We start from the raw sequence: 21,613 nt of genomic DNA, 5'->3' as shown, positions 1-21,613 counted from the left end.
CCATAAGTAGTGTGGCAACTTCCGATAAGCTGCAGTTGCTGGGAGACTTTAATGCTTGGGTTGGCAAGGAGTCCACTGTGTGGCCTGGTGTGATAGGACACCAAGGGGTTGGCAACAGTAACAGTAACGGTCTACTGCTCCTCTCGATGTGCACAGAATTCAAACTGTGCATTACTAACACACTGTTCAGATTGCCAGACAAGCTCAAATGCACATGGATGCATCCGCGATCTAAAAGCTGGCACCTCATTGACTATGCCGTCATCTGACAACGAGACATCTCTGACGTTTGTATCACCAGAGTTAAGCGTGGAGCCAAGTGCTCAACTGATCATCAAATGGTGTGGTCGTATCTATGTCTATCAATCAAACCTCCACGCAGACTGAATGCTGCCAAATCACCCAAAAAGCTGAGCGCCACCAAATTGAAACATCGCGAGTGTGTTGATGCCCTGAAATCTTCTGTGGAAACTGCTCTAAGCAGACTGGTTGAGCATCCACCAGACGATATTACTGAGCACTGGTATGCCTTCAAAGAAACGGTGTACAGTGCTGCCCAGGATACCTTGGGGAAAGCCAAGTGCAAGCATCAGGACTGGTTTGATGAGAGCAACCAATCTGTGCAAGACCTTCTCAGAGCTAAGGCAGCCGCACACTAGACTCTTCTTCAACACCCAAACTCAAATTCCAAAAAACGTGCCTTTCTGAGTGCAACATCAACTTTGCAGAGGCAGCTGAGAGCTATGAAAGACCAGTGGTGAGCAAACAAGGCCAAGGAGTAACAAACCTTCGTGACTGTAATGACTCAAGAAGCTTCTATAAAGCAATCAAGGTTGTGTATGGTCCATCACAACTCCTGAGCAAGGACAGTACATCTATCTTCACTGAGAAGTCAGAGCACATGAAAAGATGGCAAGAACACTTCCACGAGCTGCTGAACAGGCCAGGAACCATCATCGATGAAGCACTGGGCAGAGTACACCCTCGACCCATACTGTTCGAGCTAGATGCTCCTCCTACTCTTCACGAGGTCATCAAAGCCATCAAACAGCTAAAACCCAACAAAGCACCAGGGCCTGACGGTATCACAGCTGAGATCTACCAGTATGGTGGTCACACACTGACATCATGCCCTGCACCAGCTGTTCACAAAGTTGTGGGGAGCTGCAGAACTACCACAGGACTTCAAAGATGCATCAGTCAAGAACAAGGGAGACAAGAGAGACTGCAACAACTACCGTGGCATCTCTCTTCTGTCAGTTGCGGGAAAATGCCTTGTGAAGATCATCCTTAGAAGCTTGGTGTCCAACATCAGTGACAACATCCTTCCAGAAGGCCAGTGTCGTTTTCGAACAGGCCGTACTACAGTGGACATAATCTTTCACTGAGGCAGCTCCAAGAGAAATGTGTTGAGCAGCAGAGAAGTCTCTATGTCACATTTGTTGATCTAACGAAAGCGTTTGACACTGTTGGTAGAGATGGCCTGGGGAAGCTCCTGCCAAAATTCGGTTGCCCCCCCACACCTAACCAACATCATCCGTCAGTTCCACGAAGGCATGGAAGGCCACATCAACATGTGTGGTGAGTTGTCAGGCCCATTTCCCATCAGCAACGGCATAAAACAGGGTTGTGTTCTAGCTGCTACTCTGACTGGACTAGTCTTCGCTGCTGTTCTTCAGGATGCCACATCAGACCTGAAATCAGGGGTCTTCCTACAAATGAGGGCTGATGGCGGGCTCCTCAACCTCGTAAGACTGAGAGCAAAAGCAAAAGTCAGGGACATTGTGGCGCATGAGCTACAGTTTGCTGATGACTGTGCACTGGTTGCCCACTCTCTCGAAGACTTACAGGAGATCACCAGTGCAGCCAAAAGCTTCGGCCTGACAATCAGCCTGAAAAAGATGGAAGTTTTGTATGAACCGGCTCTTGGATCAAGCTACGAAGAACCAACTGTCCTCATTGATGACACTCATCTCAATGCTGTCAACAAATTTTGCTACCTGGGCAGCATAATAACATCCTCAGCTTCTCTGGATGTAGAGATTGAGTCAAGAACTGGAAAAGCCTGCTTTGCCTTTGGTCAACTGATAGATCGAGATTGGTCACAGAACATCAGGTTGGCCACCAAGTGCAAGGTATACAGGGCCGTTGCCATATCAACCTTGTTATACGGATGTGAGACATGGTGCCCATGTCAGAGACACTTACGCCAGTTTGACCAACTGCAGCAGCGTCACCTACGTTCTCTGATGAAGATCACCTGACCAGACAAGGTCTCCAATACCGAGGTCCTCTCCCGAGCTGGAATGCCAGCAGTTTCAACCTTGGTGATGTCAGCCCAACTGCACTGGGCAGGACATGTTGTCAGAATGCCTGATGGAAGACTGCCCAAGGACATCTTGTATGGCCAACTGTCCAGTGGTACCTGAAAACAAGGAGGCCAGTGACTATGGTACAAGGATGTTCTGCACAGGAGCCTCAAGAAAGCTGACATTGCCCCATCAACATGGGAGGATCTGGCTCAAGATCGCTCACAGTGGAGGGACGCCATCAGGAAAGGTGTGGACGCTGCTCAGAACAAGCTGAATGAGGAAACAGAGGAAAGGCACAGGAAGCGCCACAACAGAGCTTCTGCCCCTGCTGCCCCTCCAGGCCTCACCTGCCAAGTATGTGGCAAGCAGTGTCCATCAAGGATCGGCCTGTACAGTCACTCCAGGACGTACATATCAAATCCCACTAACTGACTGAAAGGAACCATCATCATCCTACAGGATGGATAGCCAGAGAGAGGGAGAGAGGGCGGATTAGTCTTTGGGTGTTATTGATTTGCTTTTTAGCTGGTTCAACACAACACTGTGGGCCAAATACCCATTTCTGTGCTGTACTGTTCTATGTGTGGTGGAGAGCATATTGACTGGTTGCATCATAGCCTGGCATGGAAACACCAATGCCCAAGAATGGAAAAATCCACACTAAGTTTAAGGTAAATTTATTACCGATATATGAATACCATATATAACCTTGAGATTTGTTTTCTTTCAGGCACCCACAGGAAAATAAATACAATAGAATCCACAAATAACAAAGATCACCAAACATCCAATATGCAAAAGAGGACAAAGTGGTGGATACAGCGCAGCTGATCACAGGCAAAGTTCTCTCCATCATTGAGCACACTTATATGAAGCATGCCACAAGAAAGCAGCATCTATCATCAAGGGCACCCACCATTCAGGCCGTACTCTCTTCTTGCTGCCGCCTTCAGTCAGGAGTTACAGGAGGAGCCTTAGGGTCAAACCACCAGGTTCAGAAACAGTCATTACCCTTCAACCATCAGGCTCGTATTGTGGATAAACCATTGTGGATAACCTCACTCACCTCAACTCTGTACTGATTCCACAACCTACAGACTCACTTTCACAGATTCTACAACTCATGTCCTCAGTATTATTTATTTTGTATTTCCACAATTTGTCTTCTTTTACACATTGGTTGTTTGTCAATCTTTTTCTGTGTATAGATTTTCATAAAAATCAATCGTATATCTTTATTTTCCTGTAGATGCTTGCAAGAAAATGAAGGTGATACATATGTACTTTGATACTAAATTTACCTTGACTTTGAAAATTATTGTACTCCCTGTACTATTGTTTAATCACTTGTTGTGGTACTCACCAAATCCACATAATTAGCAGCATTAGCCAATCGATTGAGAACTTTTCGTTTGCTGCTGAAAGCACTCTGATACTGAAAGAGAAAGTCATATTGTAATTTAAATTGTCATTTATTGCTGATCCATAAGAAGTCTGTTCACTGATACTGTAAAAGATGAAAGCAAAACCACTGAGAGATTTAAGCGTAAGCCAGAGGCAGTGGAAGGTCAGTGAGCAGACAGGTGATGCATGAAAGGTGTGTTAGAAAATGGTGTCAAATAGAGAACCTGCAACGTACAATAAAAGAAAGATATCCAAGGGGAAACTTTTTTCATGAAGGGAGGTGAATACATAGAATGCCAGAAGTAGTGATTCAGCCAGATACAGCAGTATAATGTAAAAGTCCTTGAATAGGTACATGGAGGGGAGGGGCCTGCAGGGATATTCTCATTCAAGTCATTGATACAGGTCACAAATAGCAATGGGTCTAGCACTGGGTCCTGGGAGCACCACTAGTCAGGGGCCAACAACTAGTCAGAGATCTCCAGTCTGATAAACAACTGGCCAGCATTACCAAGCCAAATAAAACTACCCTGGTAGGCTCACTGTTTCTGCCCTGCTGAACCCATCTTATTTATTTATTATATTTCGTTATTTAGCAACGGTGTGGAACAGACCCTTCTGATCAGTCCTTCAAGCCATGCTGCCCAGCAACTCCCAATAACCCCAATTGGCCCTAACCTAATCATCGGACAATTTACAATTACCAATTAACCTACTCGGTATGTCTTCTCACATATTGACTCCATATTGTACCAATCCTTTCCCCCTCTACATCTGCAACACCTCACATGCTCTCCACCACTTCAACAACTTCAAGTTCCCTGACCCTGACTGCCACATTTTCACTAAGGACATCTAGTCCCTGTACGCTTCTGTTGCCCAGCAGAAAGGTCTCGAGGCTCTGTTTCTTTCTGGAACACACACGCAACTATTTCCCCTCTATTAACACTCTCCTCTGTCTGGCAGAACTGGTCCTCACCCCTCAACAATTTCTCACTGACCTCCCGTCGAAGAGAGGATTTAAATTCTTCAGGGTAGGCATACCTCGAAGAGACTTCGCAGCAGAGTAGCGAATTGTCGACACAAAATAATCTGCAGATGCTGTAAAAGATCAAAGCAACACTTTCAGTACGCTGGATGAACTCAGCAGGTCGGGCAGCATCAGTCAGAAACGATGAGTTGACGTTTCGTGCCGGAACCCTTCGTCAGGACTGAAGAATGAAAGATGGGGAAGGATTTGAAGAATGCTTGTAGTGTCAGTTGAAAGACCAGTAATTTGAAAGACAAAGGGGTGGGGGAGGGGAAGCATTGACGTCTGTGGTAGCGGGTCTGAAATTTCTCAACAAGTTTAAATCCTCTCTTTGACGGGAGTTCAGTGAAACCCTCTTTCACTGCTCCCCCTCTGTGATCTCCGCCTCTCCGACCACATCCTGACTCAGACCCGCTACCACAGACGTCAATGCTTCCCCTCCCCCACCCCTTTGTCTTTCAAATTACTGGTCTTTCAACTGACGCTACAAGCATTCTTCAAATCCTTCCCCATCTTTCGTTCTTCAGTCCTGACGAAGGGTTCTGGCCCGAAACGTCGACTCATCGTTTCTGACTGATGCTGCCCGACCTGCTGAGTTCATCCAGCGTACTGAAAGTGTTGCTTTGATCTTTTACAGCGTCTGCAGATTATTTTGTGTTAACAATTTCTCTGTAAGCTCCTCACTCTATCATCAAAACAAAGGTGTAGTCATGCACACTGGAACAGGCCCCCATTATGTCTGCCTTTTTGTGAACAATCCGTGCTCCAAACCTACCATCACCACTCTCCAATTCTTACTCTGCTGCACCGATAACTGCATTGCTGCTGCTTTCTGCATTTGTGTGGAGCTCATCAATTTCATCAATTTCACTGCCAACATGCACACTGTCCTCAAGTCCACTTGGTCCATCCCCAACATATCTCACAAATATCTCCAGCTCCCTGTCTCCATTCCAGGAGATAGAATACCCAACATCTTCCACAAACCCACTGACTCACACAGTACAGCTTCCCACCCTGTTACCTGAAATGATGCCATTCCCCTTTCTCAATCCTTCTGTCTCCACCACATCTTTTCTTATGCCGAGAACTTAACACTCCAGGACATCTGAGATGTCATCTTTTTTGAAAATATGGGGATGGTCCTGCCCCCCAATTGCTATTGGAGCCCTCACCAGCTCTCTGAACAGAAATGGTGTAACACTGATCCTCAACTACCACCTCACCAGCCCTCACCTACCACCTCAATAATCCTCAGAACAAAAATGGTGTAATACCAGTCTTCACCTACCACCTCACCAGCCTTCAAAACAAAAATAGTGTAACACTGGTCCTCATCACCACTTTACCAGCTCACAGAACAGAAATAGTGTCACAGTAGTCCTCACCTACAACTTCACCAACCTCAGAAGAGAAATAGTGTAACACGAGACCTTAGATACAGCTCACCAGCCCTCAGAACAAAAATAGTTAAACAACAGTCCTCACCGACCACCTCACAAGCCCTCAGAATAGAAATAGTGGAACACTAGTTCTTACCGACCACCTCATCAGCCCTTGGAATAGAAATAGTCTAACACCAGACCTTACCTACCACTTCACCAACCTTGGAACAGAAATGGTCTAACACTACTCCCGTTACGTGCTAGACTACAGACGCAGATTTTAATGTTAAACAAATATATTTTCAATACCTACTCAAAATATAGACAATTAAAACAATTGTAACCACAAGGAGTTCTGCAGATGCTGGAAATTCAAGCAACACACATCAAAGTTGCTGGTGAACGCAGCAGGCCAGGCAGCAAACAATTGCTCCGCTAACCAAAAATTAACAGTGCAATGCATCTGAGCTCACAAACTGTGGAGACCTGGAAACAGTTCCTCCCAAGTCTTACTCAAACAGAGTCCTAGGATGGCAATCCAGAAGGTTCCGGAATCCATGGAAACAGATCTGTGAGGAAGGGTTCATAAGTCCACATTAAGATGACACAAGGTGACGATCACGGAAAATTCCAGAGGACAAGTGATCGTCATATAACACACTGGATCCACACAGGGATAACGAGGTGACAGTCACAGAAGATTCCAGAAGTCGAGTGGTCGTCACTTAAATACTAGAGTCCATGCAGGGATAACAAAGTGATGCCTAAGTTCCAAAATCCACGTAGGGATATCACAAGGTGACGGTCACGGAATATTCCTCAACACAAGTTGTCGCCACGTAACACACCTGAATCCATGTATGGATTAACAAAAAGTGGTCGCCACAGAGTACTCCAGAAATCTGAGTATGGATCATACAAAGTGACAGTCACGTATCCAATATGCACTGTGTGCCACGAATTATCACAATCTTCTGGACACGGAGAAATACTGGGAACGCCCACTGCTGTAGTGAAATCTTCAACTAACTCAACTCATTTCACTCTCTCACTGGTAACTCACAGTCCGTTGCATTGCTTAGCTGCAGAAATTTTTAGAGACCTCCCGAATTCAATAGAAAAAGCCTACACTCGTTTGTTATATGACATCATTCCCCACACCTCATCCAGGCGCACCTAAATGACGCTTACAGTTAATCCAAGCAACATTAACATGTAACACTCCTCACTTACACCACACAAGCCCTCATAACTGAAATAGCATAATCCTCATCCTCACTGACTACATCACCAGCCGTCAGAACAGAAATGGTGTAACACTGGTTGTCACCTACCAACACACCAGCCCACAGAACAGAAATAGAGTAACTCTAGTCCTCACCTACCACCTCACCATCACTCAAAACAGAAATGGTGTAACACTAGTCCTCACCAACCCTCAGAACAGAAATAGTGTACATATAGTGTAATACCAACCCTCACCGACCATCTCTTCAGCCATCAGGACAGAGATGGTGTAACACAAGACCTAAACCACGACCTCACCAGCTCTCATAACAGAAATAGTGTAAGATTAGTCTTCACCAACTACCTCCCCAGCCCTCAGAACAGAAAAGGTGTCACACTGTTCCTCACCTACGAACTTACAAGCCCTCAGTACAAAAATAGTGTAACACTAGTCCTTACCTACCACCTCAAAACCCCACAGAACAGAAATAGAGTAACACTAGTCCTTACCTACCACCTCACCAGCCCTCAGAACAGAAATGGTGATGTACATATTCTTCACAACTTTTGCCATCTTCAACAGGATCCCTCCACTAAGCAGACCTACCCCTCTTCACTTTCCGCAGGATCACCCTTTTTGTGATTCCTTTTTCAGCTAATCTCTGCCTACTTATTCCCCTCCCTACCCAGACACTCTCCCTTGTAACCACAAAACCTGGGACACTGTCTCTGCACTCCTCCCTCACTGCCCTCCAGGGTCCAACACACCCCTTCACAGTGAATCAGTCCATCACATGCAAATTTGGGGATGTCAGTTATTTTGTCCAGTGCTCGATATTGGTAAGACCAGATGTAGCTTAAGTGACCAATTGTGTATCCAATCCACTAGTTCCCACTGGAGCCCCTAGCAGCCTGTTATGCAGAACCTACCAGACTGACCACATCTACCACCCCATCCTCACTGACCTTCTTGGTTACTTCTTCAAAAACACTCAAGTTGGTGAAACTTGATCTATGATGCACACAACCACATTGACTATCCTGCATGAACTCCTTTCTAAATGCTTGTATATCTTATCCCTCAGAGTTTCCTCTTGCCACTGGCTGTCTACCCATGCCTCTCATGATTTCCCATCAACTTTCAACAGTTCAAAATAACAACCCACATTTGTCCAACCTCTCCTGATAGCTCATATGCTGTAATCCTGGCAGCATCCTGATAAACCTCTTCTGTACCCTTTCCAGAACATCCACATGCTTCCTGGAATATGAAAACCAGAACCACACCAGAGTGCATGTAGCCAATTCAAAGTTTTACATAGCTGCAATACAGGTGATTTCATTCCATTCTCAACTTCCTTGCTTCACCTTTTCTGACACTGTCTACTCCATTCTGTAGTCTTCCTCCTTATCTTAAACTGAGGACAGCTCTCTTCTGTAAGCATACCTACAACACTACTTTAAGTGTTGGGGAGTTTTCTTGTTATACCAAGCTATGTCCACATCCCAAACAACATCATTAAAATTGATTTCTTTGGCAACTAGCATACTTGAAGTGGATAAAAAACTACAGCTTTATGAGGAGAGGGGATAAATCAGAAATAAATGAAAACAGAAATAAATCAAAGATAGCGTACAACAGAGATTATAGAAAGAACAGGCAGGAGATGAGGCTTAATTAAAGTCAGTGGCATGAGTTACAGGGCAATAGAGGTATGGTGCAGTTATAACAGAAAGCAACAAATACTGGACTGAGAATGTTTTATTTGAATGGACACACATAAGGAATAAAATGGATGATCTTGAAATTCAGCTACAGATTGGCAAGTATGACATTGTGGCCATCTCTGAAACTTGGCTAAAGAATGGCTGCCATTGGGAGCTGAATGTCCAAGGATATATTGTACAGTGTATCGGAATGATAGGTTAGTAGTCAGAGGGGGTAGTGTGGCTCTGTGTATCAGAAATAATATTAAATCATTGGAAAGAGATGACATAGGATTGGAAGGTGTAGAGTCTCTATGGGTTGAGTTAAGAAATGGCAAGGGTAAATGGACCATAATGGCAGTTGTCTACATGCCTCCAAACAGCAGCCGGAATGCGGACAACAAATTACAGCAAGAGATAGAAAAGGTGTGTCAGAAGGGCGATGTCATGATAATCATTGGGGATTTTAACATGAAAGTGGATTGGGAAAACCAGGTCCGTACTGGACCTCAAGAGAGAATTTGTAGAATGTCTAAGGGATGGCATTTTAAGAACAGCTTGTTGTTGAGCCCACTAGGGGATCAGTTGTGCTGGATTGGGTGTTGTGCAATGATCCGGAGGTGATAAAAAGAGCTTAAGGTTAAGGAACCCTGAGGGAACAGTGATCACAATATGATTGAGTTCACTCTGAAATTTGAGAGGGAGAAAATAAAATCCAATGTACCATAGAAACCATAGAAACTACAGCACAGAAACAGGCCTTTTGGCCCTTCTTGGCTGTGCCGAACCATTTTCTGCCTAATCCCACATAGAAACCATAGAAACTACAGCACAGAAACAGGCCTTTTGGCACTTCTTGGCTGTGCCGGTATTTCAATGGAATAATGGAAACTACAATGGAATGAGAGGGGAACTGGCCGAAGTTGATTGGAAAGGCACATTTTCAGGAAGGACAGCAGAGCAGCAATGACTGGAGTTTCCGTGAAAAATGAGGGAAGTGCAAGACAGATATATTCAAAATAAAAAGAATTTTTTAAAGGGAAGAAGGACACTACCGTGGCTGACAAGTGAAATCCATAAGACAAAGGAGCAGAAGTCGGCCATTCGGCCCATCGAGTCTGCTCCACCATTCTATCATGTGCTGATCCAATCTCCCATTTAGTCCCACTCCCCCACCTTCTCACCATAACCTTTGATGTCCTGGCTACTCAGATACCTATCAATCTCTGATTTAAATACACCCAATGACTTGACCTCCACTGCCACCCGTGGCAACAAATTCCACAGATTCACCACCATCTGGCTGAAAAAATTTATTCGCATCTCTGTTCTGAATGGGAGCCCTTCAATCCTCAAGTCATGCCCTCTTGTACTAGACTCCCCCACCACGGGAAACAACTTTGCCACATCCACTCTGTCCATGCCTTTCAACATTAGAAATATTTCTGAGGTCCCCCCTCATTCTTCTAAACTCCAAGGAATACAGTCCAAGAGCGGACAAACATTCCTCATATGTTAACTCTCTCATTTCCGGAATCATTCTAGTGAATCTTTTTTGAACCTTCTGCAACGTCGGCACATCCTTTCTTAAATAAGGAGCAGAAAACTGCACACAATACTGCAAATGAGGTCTTACCAGTGCCTTATAGAGCCTCAACATCATATCCCTGCTCCTATACTCCATTCCTCTAGAAATGAATGCCAACATTGCATTCGCCTTCTTCACCTCTGACTCAACCTGTATGGTATAGTCAGAGCCAAAGTAAAAGCAAAAGAGAGGGCATACAAGGAAGCCAAAGCTAGTGGGAAGATAGAGGATTGGGGAGCTTTTGAAAACTTGCAGAAGGATACTAAGAAGGTCATTCGGAAGGAAAAGATGAATTATGAGAGGAAGCTGGGAACTAATATCAAAGAAGATACTAAAAGCTTTTTTAAGTATATAAAGGGTAAAAGAGAGTCGAGGGTAGATATAGGACCAATAGAAAATGACACTGGAGATATTGTAATGAGAGATGCAAAGATGGCAGAGGAACTGAATGTGTATTTTGCATCAGTCTTCATAGTGGAAGACGTCTGCAGTATACTGGACATTTAAGAGTGTCAGGGAAATGAAGTTTCTGCAATGAAAATTATGACTGAGAATGTGCTTTGGAAGCTTAATGATCTGAGGGTGGATAAATCTCCTGGACCTGATGGAATGCACACTGGGGTTCAGAAGGAAGTAGCTGGAGAGATTGCGGAGGCATTAACAATTATCTTTCAAGAATCGATAGATTCTGGCATTGTACCAGATGACTGAAAAATTGCAAATGTTATACTGCCTTTTAAAAAGGGTGAGAGGCAGCAGAAAGGAAACTATAGACTTGTTAGCCTGATATCAGTGGTTGGGACGTTGTTGGAATTGATTGCAAGGGAAGAGATTATGAAGTACCTGGAGGCATATGACAAGATAGGCCAAAGCCAGCATAGTTTCCTGAAAGGAAGGTCCTGCCTGACAAACCTACTGCAATTCTTTGAGGAAATACAAGCAGGGTAGACAAAGGAGATGCTGTAGACATGGTGTGCTTGGATTTTCAGAAGGCCTTTGACACATGAGGCTGCTTAGCAAGATAAGAGCCCATGGAATTACAGGAAAGTTACTAGCATGGGTGGAGAATTGGATGGCCATCAGGAAACAGAGAGTGGGAATAAAAGGATCTAATTCTGTCTGGCTGCCGGTTACCAGTGGAGTTCCACAGGGGCCGGTGTTGGGACCGCTGCTTTTTACAATGTATCTCAATGATTTGGACTACAGTATTAATGGATTTGTGGCTAAATTTGCTGATGATGCAAAGATAAGTGGATGAGCTGGTAGTGTTGAGGAAACAGACAGCCTGCAGAGAGACTTAGATAGTTTAGGGGAAATGGGCAAAGAAGTGGCAAATGAAATACAATGTTGGAAAGTGTATGGTCATGTACTTTGGTGGAAAAAATAAACGAGCAGACTACTATTTAGATAGGGAGCAAATTCAAAATGCGGAGATGCAAAGGGACTTGGGAGTCCTTGTGTAGGATACCCTAAAGGTTAACCTCCAGGTTGAGTCGGTGGTGAAGAAGGTGAATGTAATGTTGGCATTCATTTCTCGAGGTATAGAATATAAGAGCAGGGATGTGATGTAGAGGCTCTGGAAGGCACTCGTAAGAGCACACTTGGGAGTACTGCACGCAGTTTTTGGCTTTTTATTTTAGAAAGGATATACTGACACTGGAGAGGGATCAGAGAAGATTCATGAGAATGATTCCAGGAATGAAAGAGTTAGTGTATGTGGAACATCTGACAGCCCTTGGGCTGTATTCCGTGGAGTTCAGGAGAATCAGGGGGGAATCTCACAGAAACATTCTGAATGTTAAAAGGCCTGAACAGATAGAATATGTCAAAGTTATTTCCCATGGTAGGGGTTTTCTACGACAAGAGGGCACGACTTTAGGACTGAAGGATGACCATTCAGAACAGAGATGCGGAGTAATTATTTTAGTCAGAGGGTAATAAATCTGTGAAACCTTGCCACAAGTGACTGTGGAGGCCAAGTCATTGGGTGTATTTAACACAGGGGTAGATAGGTTCTTGATTAGCCAGGGCATCAAAGGGTATGGGGTGAAAGCAGGGGAGTGGGAATGACTGTAAGAATTAGATCAGCCCATGATTGAATGTCAGAGCAGATTCGATGGGCCAAATGGCCTACTTTTGCTTCTATATCTTATGGTCTTATCTAACAGGATTGGCAGCACAAGTGAAATATCTAATGTTTATTTCTGTGCTCCAATCTTTCTGTGATTCTGATGCAATGGGACTTTACCATATCCGAATAACAACACCAAGTACTGGCAAGTTCAAGCAGGCAACCTTCCAAGGCCTTTTTGTGAAGTTTTCATTCCATGTATACAATTTGGTTTCAGTTCTCACTGCAACAGTAATACTGTTTAAAAGTAATTCGTTATAAAGCACATGGAAAGACTTTATGGTGATGAAAGATGTTGACAATGTCATATTTTTATATATCACTCACCTCCACTTTGTCTGCCACAAGTACCAATTCCAAATATTTCATTTCTGAACCAAGGGACCGTTTTAACTGAAAAATAAAATTTAAAATTAGACAATATTTACTCAGTCCATAACAGGAACAAATTAATGTAGAGACAACATACTTTCTGTTTCATTGCATTTTTCCAAATGAAATCTCTCTTTTGATGTCCACTTTGATAGATGAGTATTGATGCACACATGATCAGAAAAATCTGTTCTATTTCATTAAATATAAAAACCGCAGCCAACAAGCAGCAGATCAGGCAGCAACCGGGGAAAGAGAGAGAGTTACCACCAACAACCAGCAGATCAGGTACCAGCTGGGGAAAGGGAAACAGTGTTACTGTCAACAACCAACCGATCAGGCAGTAGCCTGGGAATGGGAAACAGAGTTACCATCAATAACTTTTAAACTAGATTTGCAGGGGGATGGGATGGCCAGAGCAGATAGTGGAGCGGGGGAGAAAATAAATGATGTTAAAAGTTCATGCAAAGTCACAAATAGAAGGGTTGTGTGTTGTGGGAATAGACTTCTGAGGTGTGTCGATTTCAATGCAAGGAGTGTTGTGAGGAAGGCTGACGAGCTGAGGGCGTGGATTGACACATGGAATTACGACATTATAGTCATTAGTGAAACTTGGTTGCAGGAGGGGCAGGACTGGCAGCTCAATGTTCCAGGGTTCCGATGTTTCGGGTCAGGTCACATATCTCTCAACATACATCAAAGTTGCTGGTGAACGCAGCAGGCCAAGCAGCATCTATAGGAAGAGGTGCAGTTGACGTTTCAGGCCGAGACCCTTCGTCAGGACTAACTGAAGGAAGAGTGAGTAAGGGATTTGAAAGTTGGAGGGGGAGGGGGAGATCCAAAATGATAGGAGAAGACAGGAGGGGGAGGAATAGAGCCGAGAGCTGGACAGGTGATAGGCAAAAGGGGATACGAGAGGATCATGGGCAGGAGGTCCGGGAAGAAAGAAAAGGGGGGGGGGTTGACCCAGAGGATGGGCAAGAGGTATATTCAGAGGGACAGAGGGAGAAAAAGGAGAGTGAGAGAAAGAATGTGTGCATAAAAATGAGTAACAGATGGGGTACGAGGGGGAGGTGGGGCCTTAGCGGAAGTTAGAGAAGTCAATGTTCATGCCATCAGGTTGGAGGCTACCCAGACGGAATATAAGGTGTTGTTCCTCCAACCTGAGTGTGGCTTCATCTCCACAGTAGAGGAGGCCGTGGACAGACATGTCAGAATGGGAATGGGATGTGGAATTAAAATGTGTGGCCACTGGGAGATCCTGCTTTCTCTGGCAGACAGAGCGTAGATGTTCAGCAAAGCGGTCTCCCAGTCTGCGTCTGGTCTCGCCAATATATACAAGGCCACATCGGGAGCACCGGACGCAGTATATCACCCCAGTCGACTCACAGGTGAAGTGATGCCTCACCTGGAAGGACTGTTTGGGGCCCTGAATGGTGGTAAGGGAGGAAGTGTAAGGGCATGTGTAGCACTTGTTCCGCTTACACGGATAAGTGCCAGGAGGGAGATCAGTGGGGAGGGATGGGGGGGACGAATGGACAAGGGAGTTGTGTAGGGAGCGATCCCTGCGGAATGCAGAGAGAAGGGGGGGGAGGGAAAGATGTGCTTAGTGGTGGGATCCCGTTGGAGGTGGCGGAAGTTACGGAGAATAATATGTTGGACCCGGAGGCTGGTGGGGTGGTAGGTGAGGACCAGGGGAACCCTATTCCTAGTGGGGTGGTGGGAGGATGGAGTGAGAGCAGATGTACGTGAAATGGGGGAGATACTTTTAAGAGCAGAGTTGATAGTGGAGGAAGGGAAGCCCCTTTCTTTAAAAAAGAAGACATCTCCCTCGTCCTAGAATGAAAAGCCTCATCCTGAGAGCAGATGCGGCGGAGACGGAGGAATTGCGAGAAGGGGATGGCGTTTTTGCAAGAGACAGGGTGAGAAGAGGAATAGTCCAGATAGCTGTGAGAGTCAGTAGGCTTATAGTAGACATCAGTGGATAAGCTGTCTCCAGAGACAGAGACAGAAAGATCTAGAAAGGGGAGGGAGGTGTCGGAAATGGACCAGGTAAACTTGAGGGCAGGGTGAAAGTTGGAGGCAAAGTTAATAAAGTCAACGAGTTCTGTATGCGTGCAGGAAGCAGCGCCAATGCAGTCGTCGATGTAGCGAAGGAAAAGTGGGGGACAGATACCAGAATAGGCACGGAACATAGATTGTTCCACAAACCCAACAAAAAGGCAGGCATAGCTAGGACCCATACAGGTGCCATAGCTACACCTTTAGTTTGGAGGAAATGGGAGGAGCCAAAGGAGAAATTATTAAGAGTAAGGACTAATTCCGCTAGACGGAGCAGAGTGGTGGTAGAGGGGAACTGATTAGGTCTGGAATCCAAAAAGAAGCGTAGAGCTTTGAGACCTTCCTGATGGGGATGGAAGTATATAAGGACTGGACATCCATGGTGAAAATAAAGCTGTGGGGGCCAGGGAACTTAAAATCATCGAAAAGTTTAAGAGCGTGAGAAGTGTCACGAACATAGGTCGGAAGGTCAGTGGGTGCGCATCTGGGGGACAGTGACCACTGCTCCCTGGCCTTTAGCATTATCATGGAAAAGGATAGAATCAGAGAGGACAGGAAAATTTTTAATTGGGGAAGGGCAAATTATGAGGCTATAAGGCTAGAACTTGCAGGTGTGGATTGGGATGATGTTTTACAATGATATACAATACGGTCCAGCGAACATAGGAATGCAATATACCGCAGGCAATGTTCCCTCTAATTTTCAGTCAGTGTGCGCAAAAATCTTATGCTGTGCAAATTTTTTTTCCTGTGAGAAAAGTATGTGTGAACAGAATGCATACATGGCACAGTTTATGTAGGTTTACAAAATATTTGACATAAAACTGCACAGAATAACAACAAAATAACATACATATTTAAGTCACTCAGTTATTTTTTCTCTCTCAAACAACAGGAATTCTGCAGATGCTGGAAATTCAAGCAACACACATCAAAGTTGCTGGTGAACGCAGCAGGCCAGGCAGCATCTCTAGGAAGAGGTACAGTCAACGTTTCAGGCCGAGACCCTTCATCAGGATTGACTGAAGGGTCACGGCCTGAAACGTCGACTGTACCTCTTCCTAGAGATGCTGCCTGGCCTGCTGCGTTCACCAGCAACTTTGATGTGTCATGTGTGTATTTTTTCTCTCTCCTGTCTTTGGCATTTACCCATTCTTTGTAAATTCTATCCAGACTAATAGAACTTCCATCCAATTGATAGCCTTTGATTCTCATTAACATATTCAAATGACATTCACCTAAACGGTTTATCAGCTTGTTTTTGAGTTGATTCATTAAGCTAAAACCTCGCTCACAGTCCACACTAGACGCAAGAAAGGTTCCCCCAACGTCCATCAACTGTGCAAGGCCGCAAAACTGTTTATTTTGAAGTACAAGTGCCACCACTTGAGCAAAGTTTGAAATCAGTTCGGATTTAATTTTTTCTTGCATGGAAAATTTGAAATCATTAAACTGTCTAACTATTACAGTATTTTCAGCTGGAAAATCATGATATTTTAGACATAAGGCATTAATTTGTTCATCGCCAAATGTGAAGTCACAACCTGCAATTGTGGAGAAATCAAAGGCTGACCATTCTTGTACCTCAGCTTTGATCTCCTCTGGGTTTGATCGCTTTCGCCCTTGCTCATCTGCACTCAACCGTAACATGCGTAGCACTCCTGTAACGGGTAATGATGGGTTCTGTTGCCTGAGCTTTCGCACACCGTCCAAATGCAATTTACTTGCCAAATGATGCTTCAAAAAGTCAAGTTTCGAAATATCATCCCACTTCTTTCCACCAGCAAATTCTCCAGCAACTTTCGCATCGCGACAACACAAACAGATAACTCCAGTTTCCGAATCATACAGAAACATTTCTCGTAGCTCAATGTTCTTGACCTCATGAGCTTTCGGTGTAGCAGTTTCTACTATTTTGTTAAGCCATTCAACTTTAAGCAAATTTGCAGTTCTTTTGCGCTTCTGCCCTTCGCTTCTTTCGAATTCGACATGGTGAATCAATATTTTTTCAATAAGAACTTAGTAAGCTATCTTTGTAAACTTTACCATATGAACACTGTCTCCCAAACACGGCTGCCTCCATGATGCAGCTGTACAAACTGGAACAGGAAGGGTGAGGTGACGTGCATTGTGGTATTTGAAAAACTGACTAACTAGTTAACAGAAACAGTTAGCTAGAAGATTATTTTCAATAAGTATAATTATTAACTACTACATTATTTTAGGTAACTAACCTTTTGTGCACACATTAATTTCCTTTGTGCGCTGGTTGAAAAACGTGTATGTGTGCGCACACGCGCACAGCTTAGAGGGAACTATGACTACAGGTATACAATATGGTCCGGTGAACATGAGAATGCAATATACTACAGCTATACAATACGTTCCAGAAAACATGGGAATGCAATATACTGTAGGGATATAATATAGTCCAACAAACATATGAATGCAATATAATGTATGGATAGAATTCAGTCTGGTAAACATGGGAATACAATATACTGCAGGGATACAATGTGGCGAATGTGCTAATGCAATATACCGTAGTGATAGAATACTATCGAGAGGACACGGGATTGCAATATTCTGTAGGGATACTATACAGTCCAGAGGACATGGGTCACATTCTGCATGGAGGTCAGTCACCAGTGGAGTGCCTCAGGGAATTGTTCTGGGACCCTCACTCTTTGTGATTTTTATAAATGACTTGGATGAGGGAGTGGAGGGATGGGTTAGTAAGTTTGCTGATGATACAAAGGTTGGAGGTGTTGTGGATAGTGCGGAGGGCTGTCAGAGGTTATAGTGGGACATTGATAGGATGCAAAACTGGGCTGAGAAGTGACAGATTTCAACCCTGATAAGTGTGAAGTGGTTCATTTTCGTAGGTCAAATATGACAGCAGAATATAGTATTAATGGTAAGATTCTTGGTAGTTCGGAGGATCAGAGGGATCTTGGGGTCCGAGTCCATAGGACGCTCAAAGCAGCTGCGCAGGTTGACTCTGTGGTTAAGAAGGCGTATGGTGTATTGGCCTTCATCAATCATGGAATTGAATTTAGGAGCCGAGAGGTAATGTTGCAGCTATATAGGACCCTGGTCAGACCCCACTTGGAGTACTGTGCTCAGTTCTGGTCGCCTCACTGTAGGAAGGATGTGGAAGCCATAGAAAGGGTGCAGAGGAGATTTACAAGGATGTTGCCTGGATTGGGGAGCACGCCTTATGAGAATAAGTTCAGTGAACTTGGCCTTTTTCTCTTTGGAGCAACGGAGGTTGAGAGGTGACCTGATAGAGTTGTAAAAGATGATGAGAGACATTGATCGTGTGGATAGTCAGAGGCTTTTTCCCAGGCTGAAATGGTTGCCACAAGAGGACACAGGTTTAAGTTGCTGGGGAGTAGGTACAGAGGAGATGTGTAAGTTTTTTTACTCAGAGTGGTGAGTGCGCGGAATGAGCTGCCAGCAACGGCGGTGGAGGCGAATACGATAGGGTCTTTTAAGAGACTTTTGGATAGGTACATGGAGCTTAGAAAAATAGAGGACTGTAGGTAAGCCTAGTAATTTCTAAGGTAGGGACATGTTCGGCACAACTTTGTGGGCCGAAGGGCCTGTATTGTGCTGTAGGCTTGCTATGTTTCTATTTAATACGACAAACATGGAAATGTAATATTCCATAAGGATAAAATACGGTCCAGCAAACATGCAATTGTAATATAACGTAGGGATAAAATGCAGTCCAGCGAACAATATACTGTAAGGATATAATATGGTCCAGCGAAAATATGAATGCAATATGTACATATAGAATATAGTCCGGCGAACATGGATTGCATTATTTTTTAGGGATAAAATACGGTGTGAAAAACATGGGATTGCAATATCTGTAGGGATACAATACCATCCAGCAAACATGGGTGTGCAATATACCGTACCGATACAATAAGGTGAACTTTACAATGAAATATTCTGTTGCAAAACAATACGGCGAACACGTGAATGCACAACACTGTATGGATATACTATGCTCCAGCAAACATGGGAATGCAATATGCAGTAGGGATACAATAAGCTCCGGCTAACGTTGGAATGTAATTTACTACAGGGAGACAATACACTCTAATGAATATGGGAATGCAATATACTGTAGGAATACAATATGGACTGGGAAAATATTAATGCAATATTCTGTAGGGATGCAATGCCGTATGGGAAATGTGGGATTGCAATATACAATACAATCCGGCGAACTTGGGAATGCAATATACTGTAGGAATACAATACGATGAACATGGGAATGGAAGATACTGTAGGGAAAGAATACAGCAAACATGGGAAAGCAATACTGAATTGAATTGAATTGACTTTATTACCTCCATCCTTCACATACATGAGGAGTAAAAATCTTTACATTTCATCTCTGTCTAAATGTGTAATATGCAATTTATAGTAATTTGTAATAAATAGTATGTACAACAGGACAATCAATATAGCACAGAAATCCAATTGAATCAGCGTGAATTAATCAGTCTGAAGTCTGATGGCCTGGTGGAAGAAGCTGTCCTGGAGCCTGTTGGTCCTGGTTTTTATGCTGCGGTACCGTTTTCCTAATGATAGCAGCTGGAACAATTTGTGGTTGGAGTGACTCAGGTTCCTAATGATCCTTCGGCCCCTTCTTACACATCTGTCTCTGTAAATGTTCTGAACAGTAGAAAGTTCACATCTACAGATGCGCTGGGCTGTCCGCACCACTCTCTGCAGAGCCCTGCAATTAAGGGAAATACAGTTCCCATACCAGCCAGTCAGGATGCTCTCAATTGTGCCCCTGTAGAAAGTCCTTCAGGTCTGGGGACTCATGCCAAATTTCTTGAACTGACTAAGGCGAAAGAAGCACTGTTATGTTTTTTTCACCACGCAGCTGGTCTGTACAGACCACGTGAGATGTTTATGCTGAGGAACTTAAAGCAGTTTACCCTGTCAACCCCAGATCCATTGACCTCTATAGGGGTTAGCCAGTCTTCATTCCTCCTGTAATGCACAAAACAGCTCCTTTGTTTTTGCAACATTGAGCGAGAGGTTGTTTTCTTGACACTACTGCGTCAGGGTGATGACTTTTTCTCTATAGACCACTCGTTATTATTTGAGATTAGGCCAATCAATGTAAGACCATAAAATCATAAGATATAGGAGCAGAAGGAGGCCATTCAGCCCATCGAGTCTGCTCTGCCATTCAATCATGGGCTGATCCAATTCTTCCAGTCATCCCCACTCCCCTTCCTTCTCCCCATACCCCTTGATGCCCTGGCTAATCAAGAACCTATCTCTCTGCCTTAAATACACCCAATGACTTGGCCTCCACAGCCGCTCATGGCAACAAATTCCACAGATTTACCACCCTCTGACTAAAGTAATTTCTCCGCATCTCTGTTCTAAATGGTCATCCTTTAATCCTGAAGTCATGCCCTCTGACTGTTGCGTCATCTGTTGATTGGTTGTGTTGGTATATGAATTGTAGGGAGTCCAGTGTGGGTGGTAGCATGCTGCAGATGAAGTCCTTGACCAGCCTCTCATTTATAAGCATTTGCTTATTTTGAGGTGAGTGTGATAGGACAACAGTTGTTCACACATGTCACCTTGGTCTTTTTAGGTAGAGGGACAATGGTGGATGTTTTGAAGCAAGAGGGCACTCTACACTGGGAGAGGAAGAGACTAAAAATGTCTGTAAACATGCCCACCAGTTGTGCTGCGTACATCGAGAGTACCCGCCCTGGGATGCCGTCCAGTCCTGCAGCCTTGCGACTGTCCACCCACTGGAAACATCTGCGTACTTCAGCCTCAGAGATGACCGAGGTGCAGTTCTCCTCAAGGGCTCAGTGTTGGTGATATCAAACCGACTGTAAAAAAGATTTACCTCATCTGGGAGAGAGGCAGTGATGTTGGCAGCACCACTGTGCTTAGCTTTGAAGTCTGCGATGGTGTGCAGACCTTGCATAAGCTGCGTGTGTTGTCGGTGGAGAGTTGTGTCTGGATCTTGTCCCTGTATTGTCATTTCACTGCCTTCATGACTTTGCACAGATCGTAGCTGCATTTCTTGAGGCTCCTGCTGATTACTGGCAATGTCAGCTCTGTCTCGCGCGATAAGTGCTGCTCGCACAGAACTGTTGATCCAGGGTTTCTGGTTTGGGTAGACCCTGACCGATTTCTGGGGGACAATATCCTCGATGCACTTCCGGATGAAGCTCATGACTCCTTCCGTAAACCTGGAGACATCCTCATCATGGAAGACATTCCAGTCGACGCCATCAAAGCAGTCCTGTAGCATGGAACTCTTATACTATAGGGATAGAATAAAGTCTGGCAAACATAGGAATGCAATATACTGTAGGGATACAATACAATCTG

At 44.4% G+C, this 21,613-nt stretch overlaps 1 protein-coding gene across 1 annotated transcript in view; it reads right to left on the bottom strand.

The window, feature by feature from the left end:
• Positions 1-1,712: 1,712 nt before the first annotated feature.
• Positions 1,713-21,613, bottom strand: part of LOC134346011 (disintegrin and metalloproteinase domain-containing protein 8-like) — a 55,829-nt gene continuing 35,928 nt past the window's right edge. The window contains exons 7-8 of the mRNA XM_063047350.1: positions 3,676-3,747; positions 1,713-1,754 (exon numbers count right to left, since the gene is read on the bottom strand). Of these exons, the coding sequence (XP_062903420.1) occupies positions 1,713-1,754; positions 3,676-3,747 (114 nt within the window). The remainder of the gene's footprint in view (positions 1,755-3,675; positions 3,748-21,613) is intronic.

This window comes from Mobula hypostoma, chromosome 4 (genome assembly GCF_963921235.1).
Source record: "Mobula hypostoma chromosome 4, sMobHyp1.1, whole genome shotgun sequence".
NCBI lineage: Eukaryota > Metazoa > Chordata > Chondrichthyes > Myliobatiformes > Myliobatidae > Mobula > Mobula hypostoma.
This window is presented reverse-complemented; position numbering and strand designations above follow the sequence as displayed.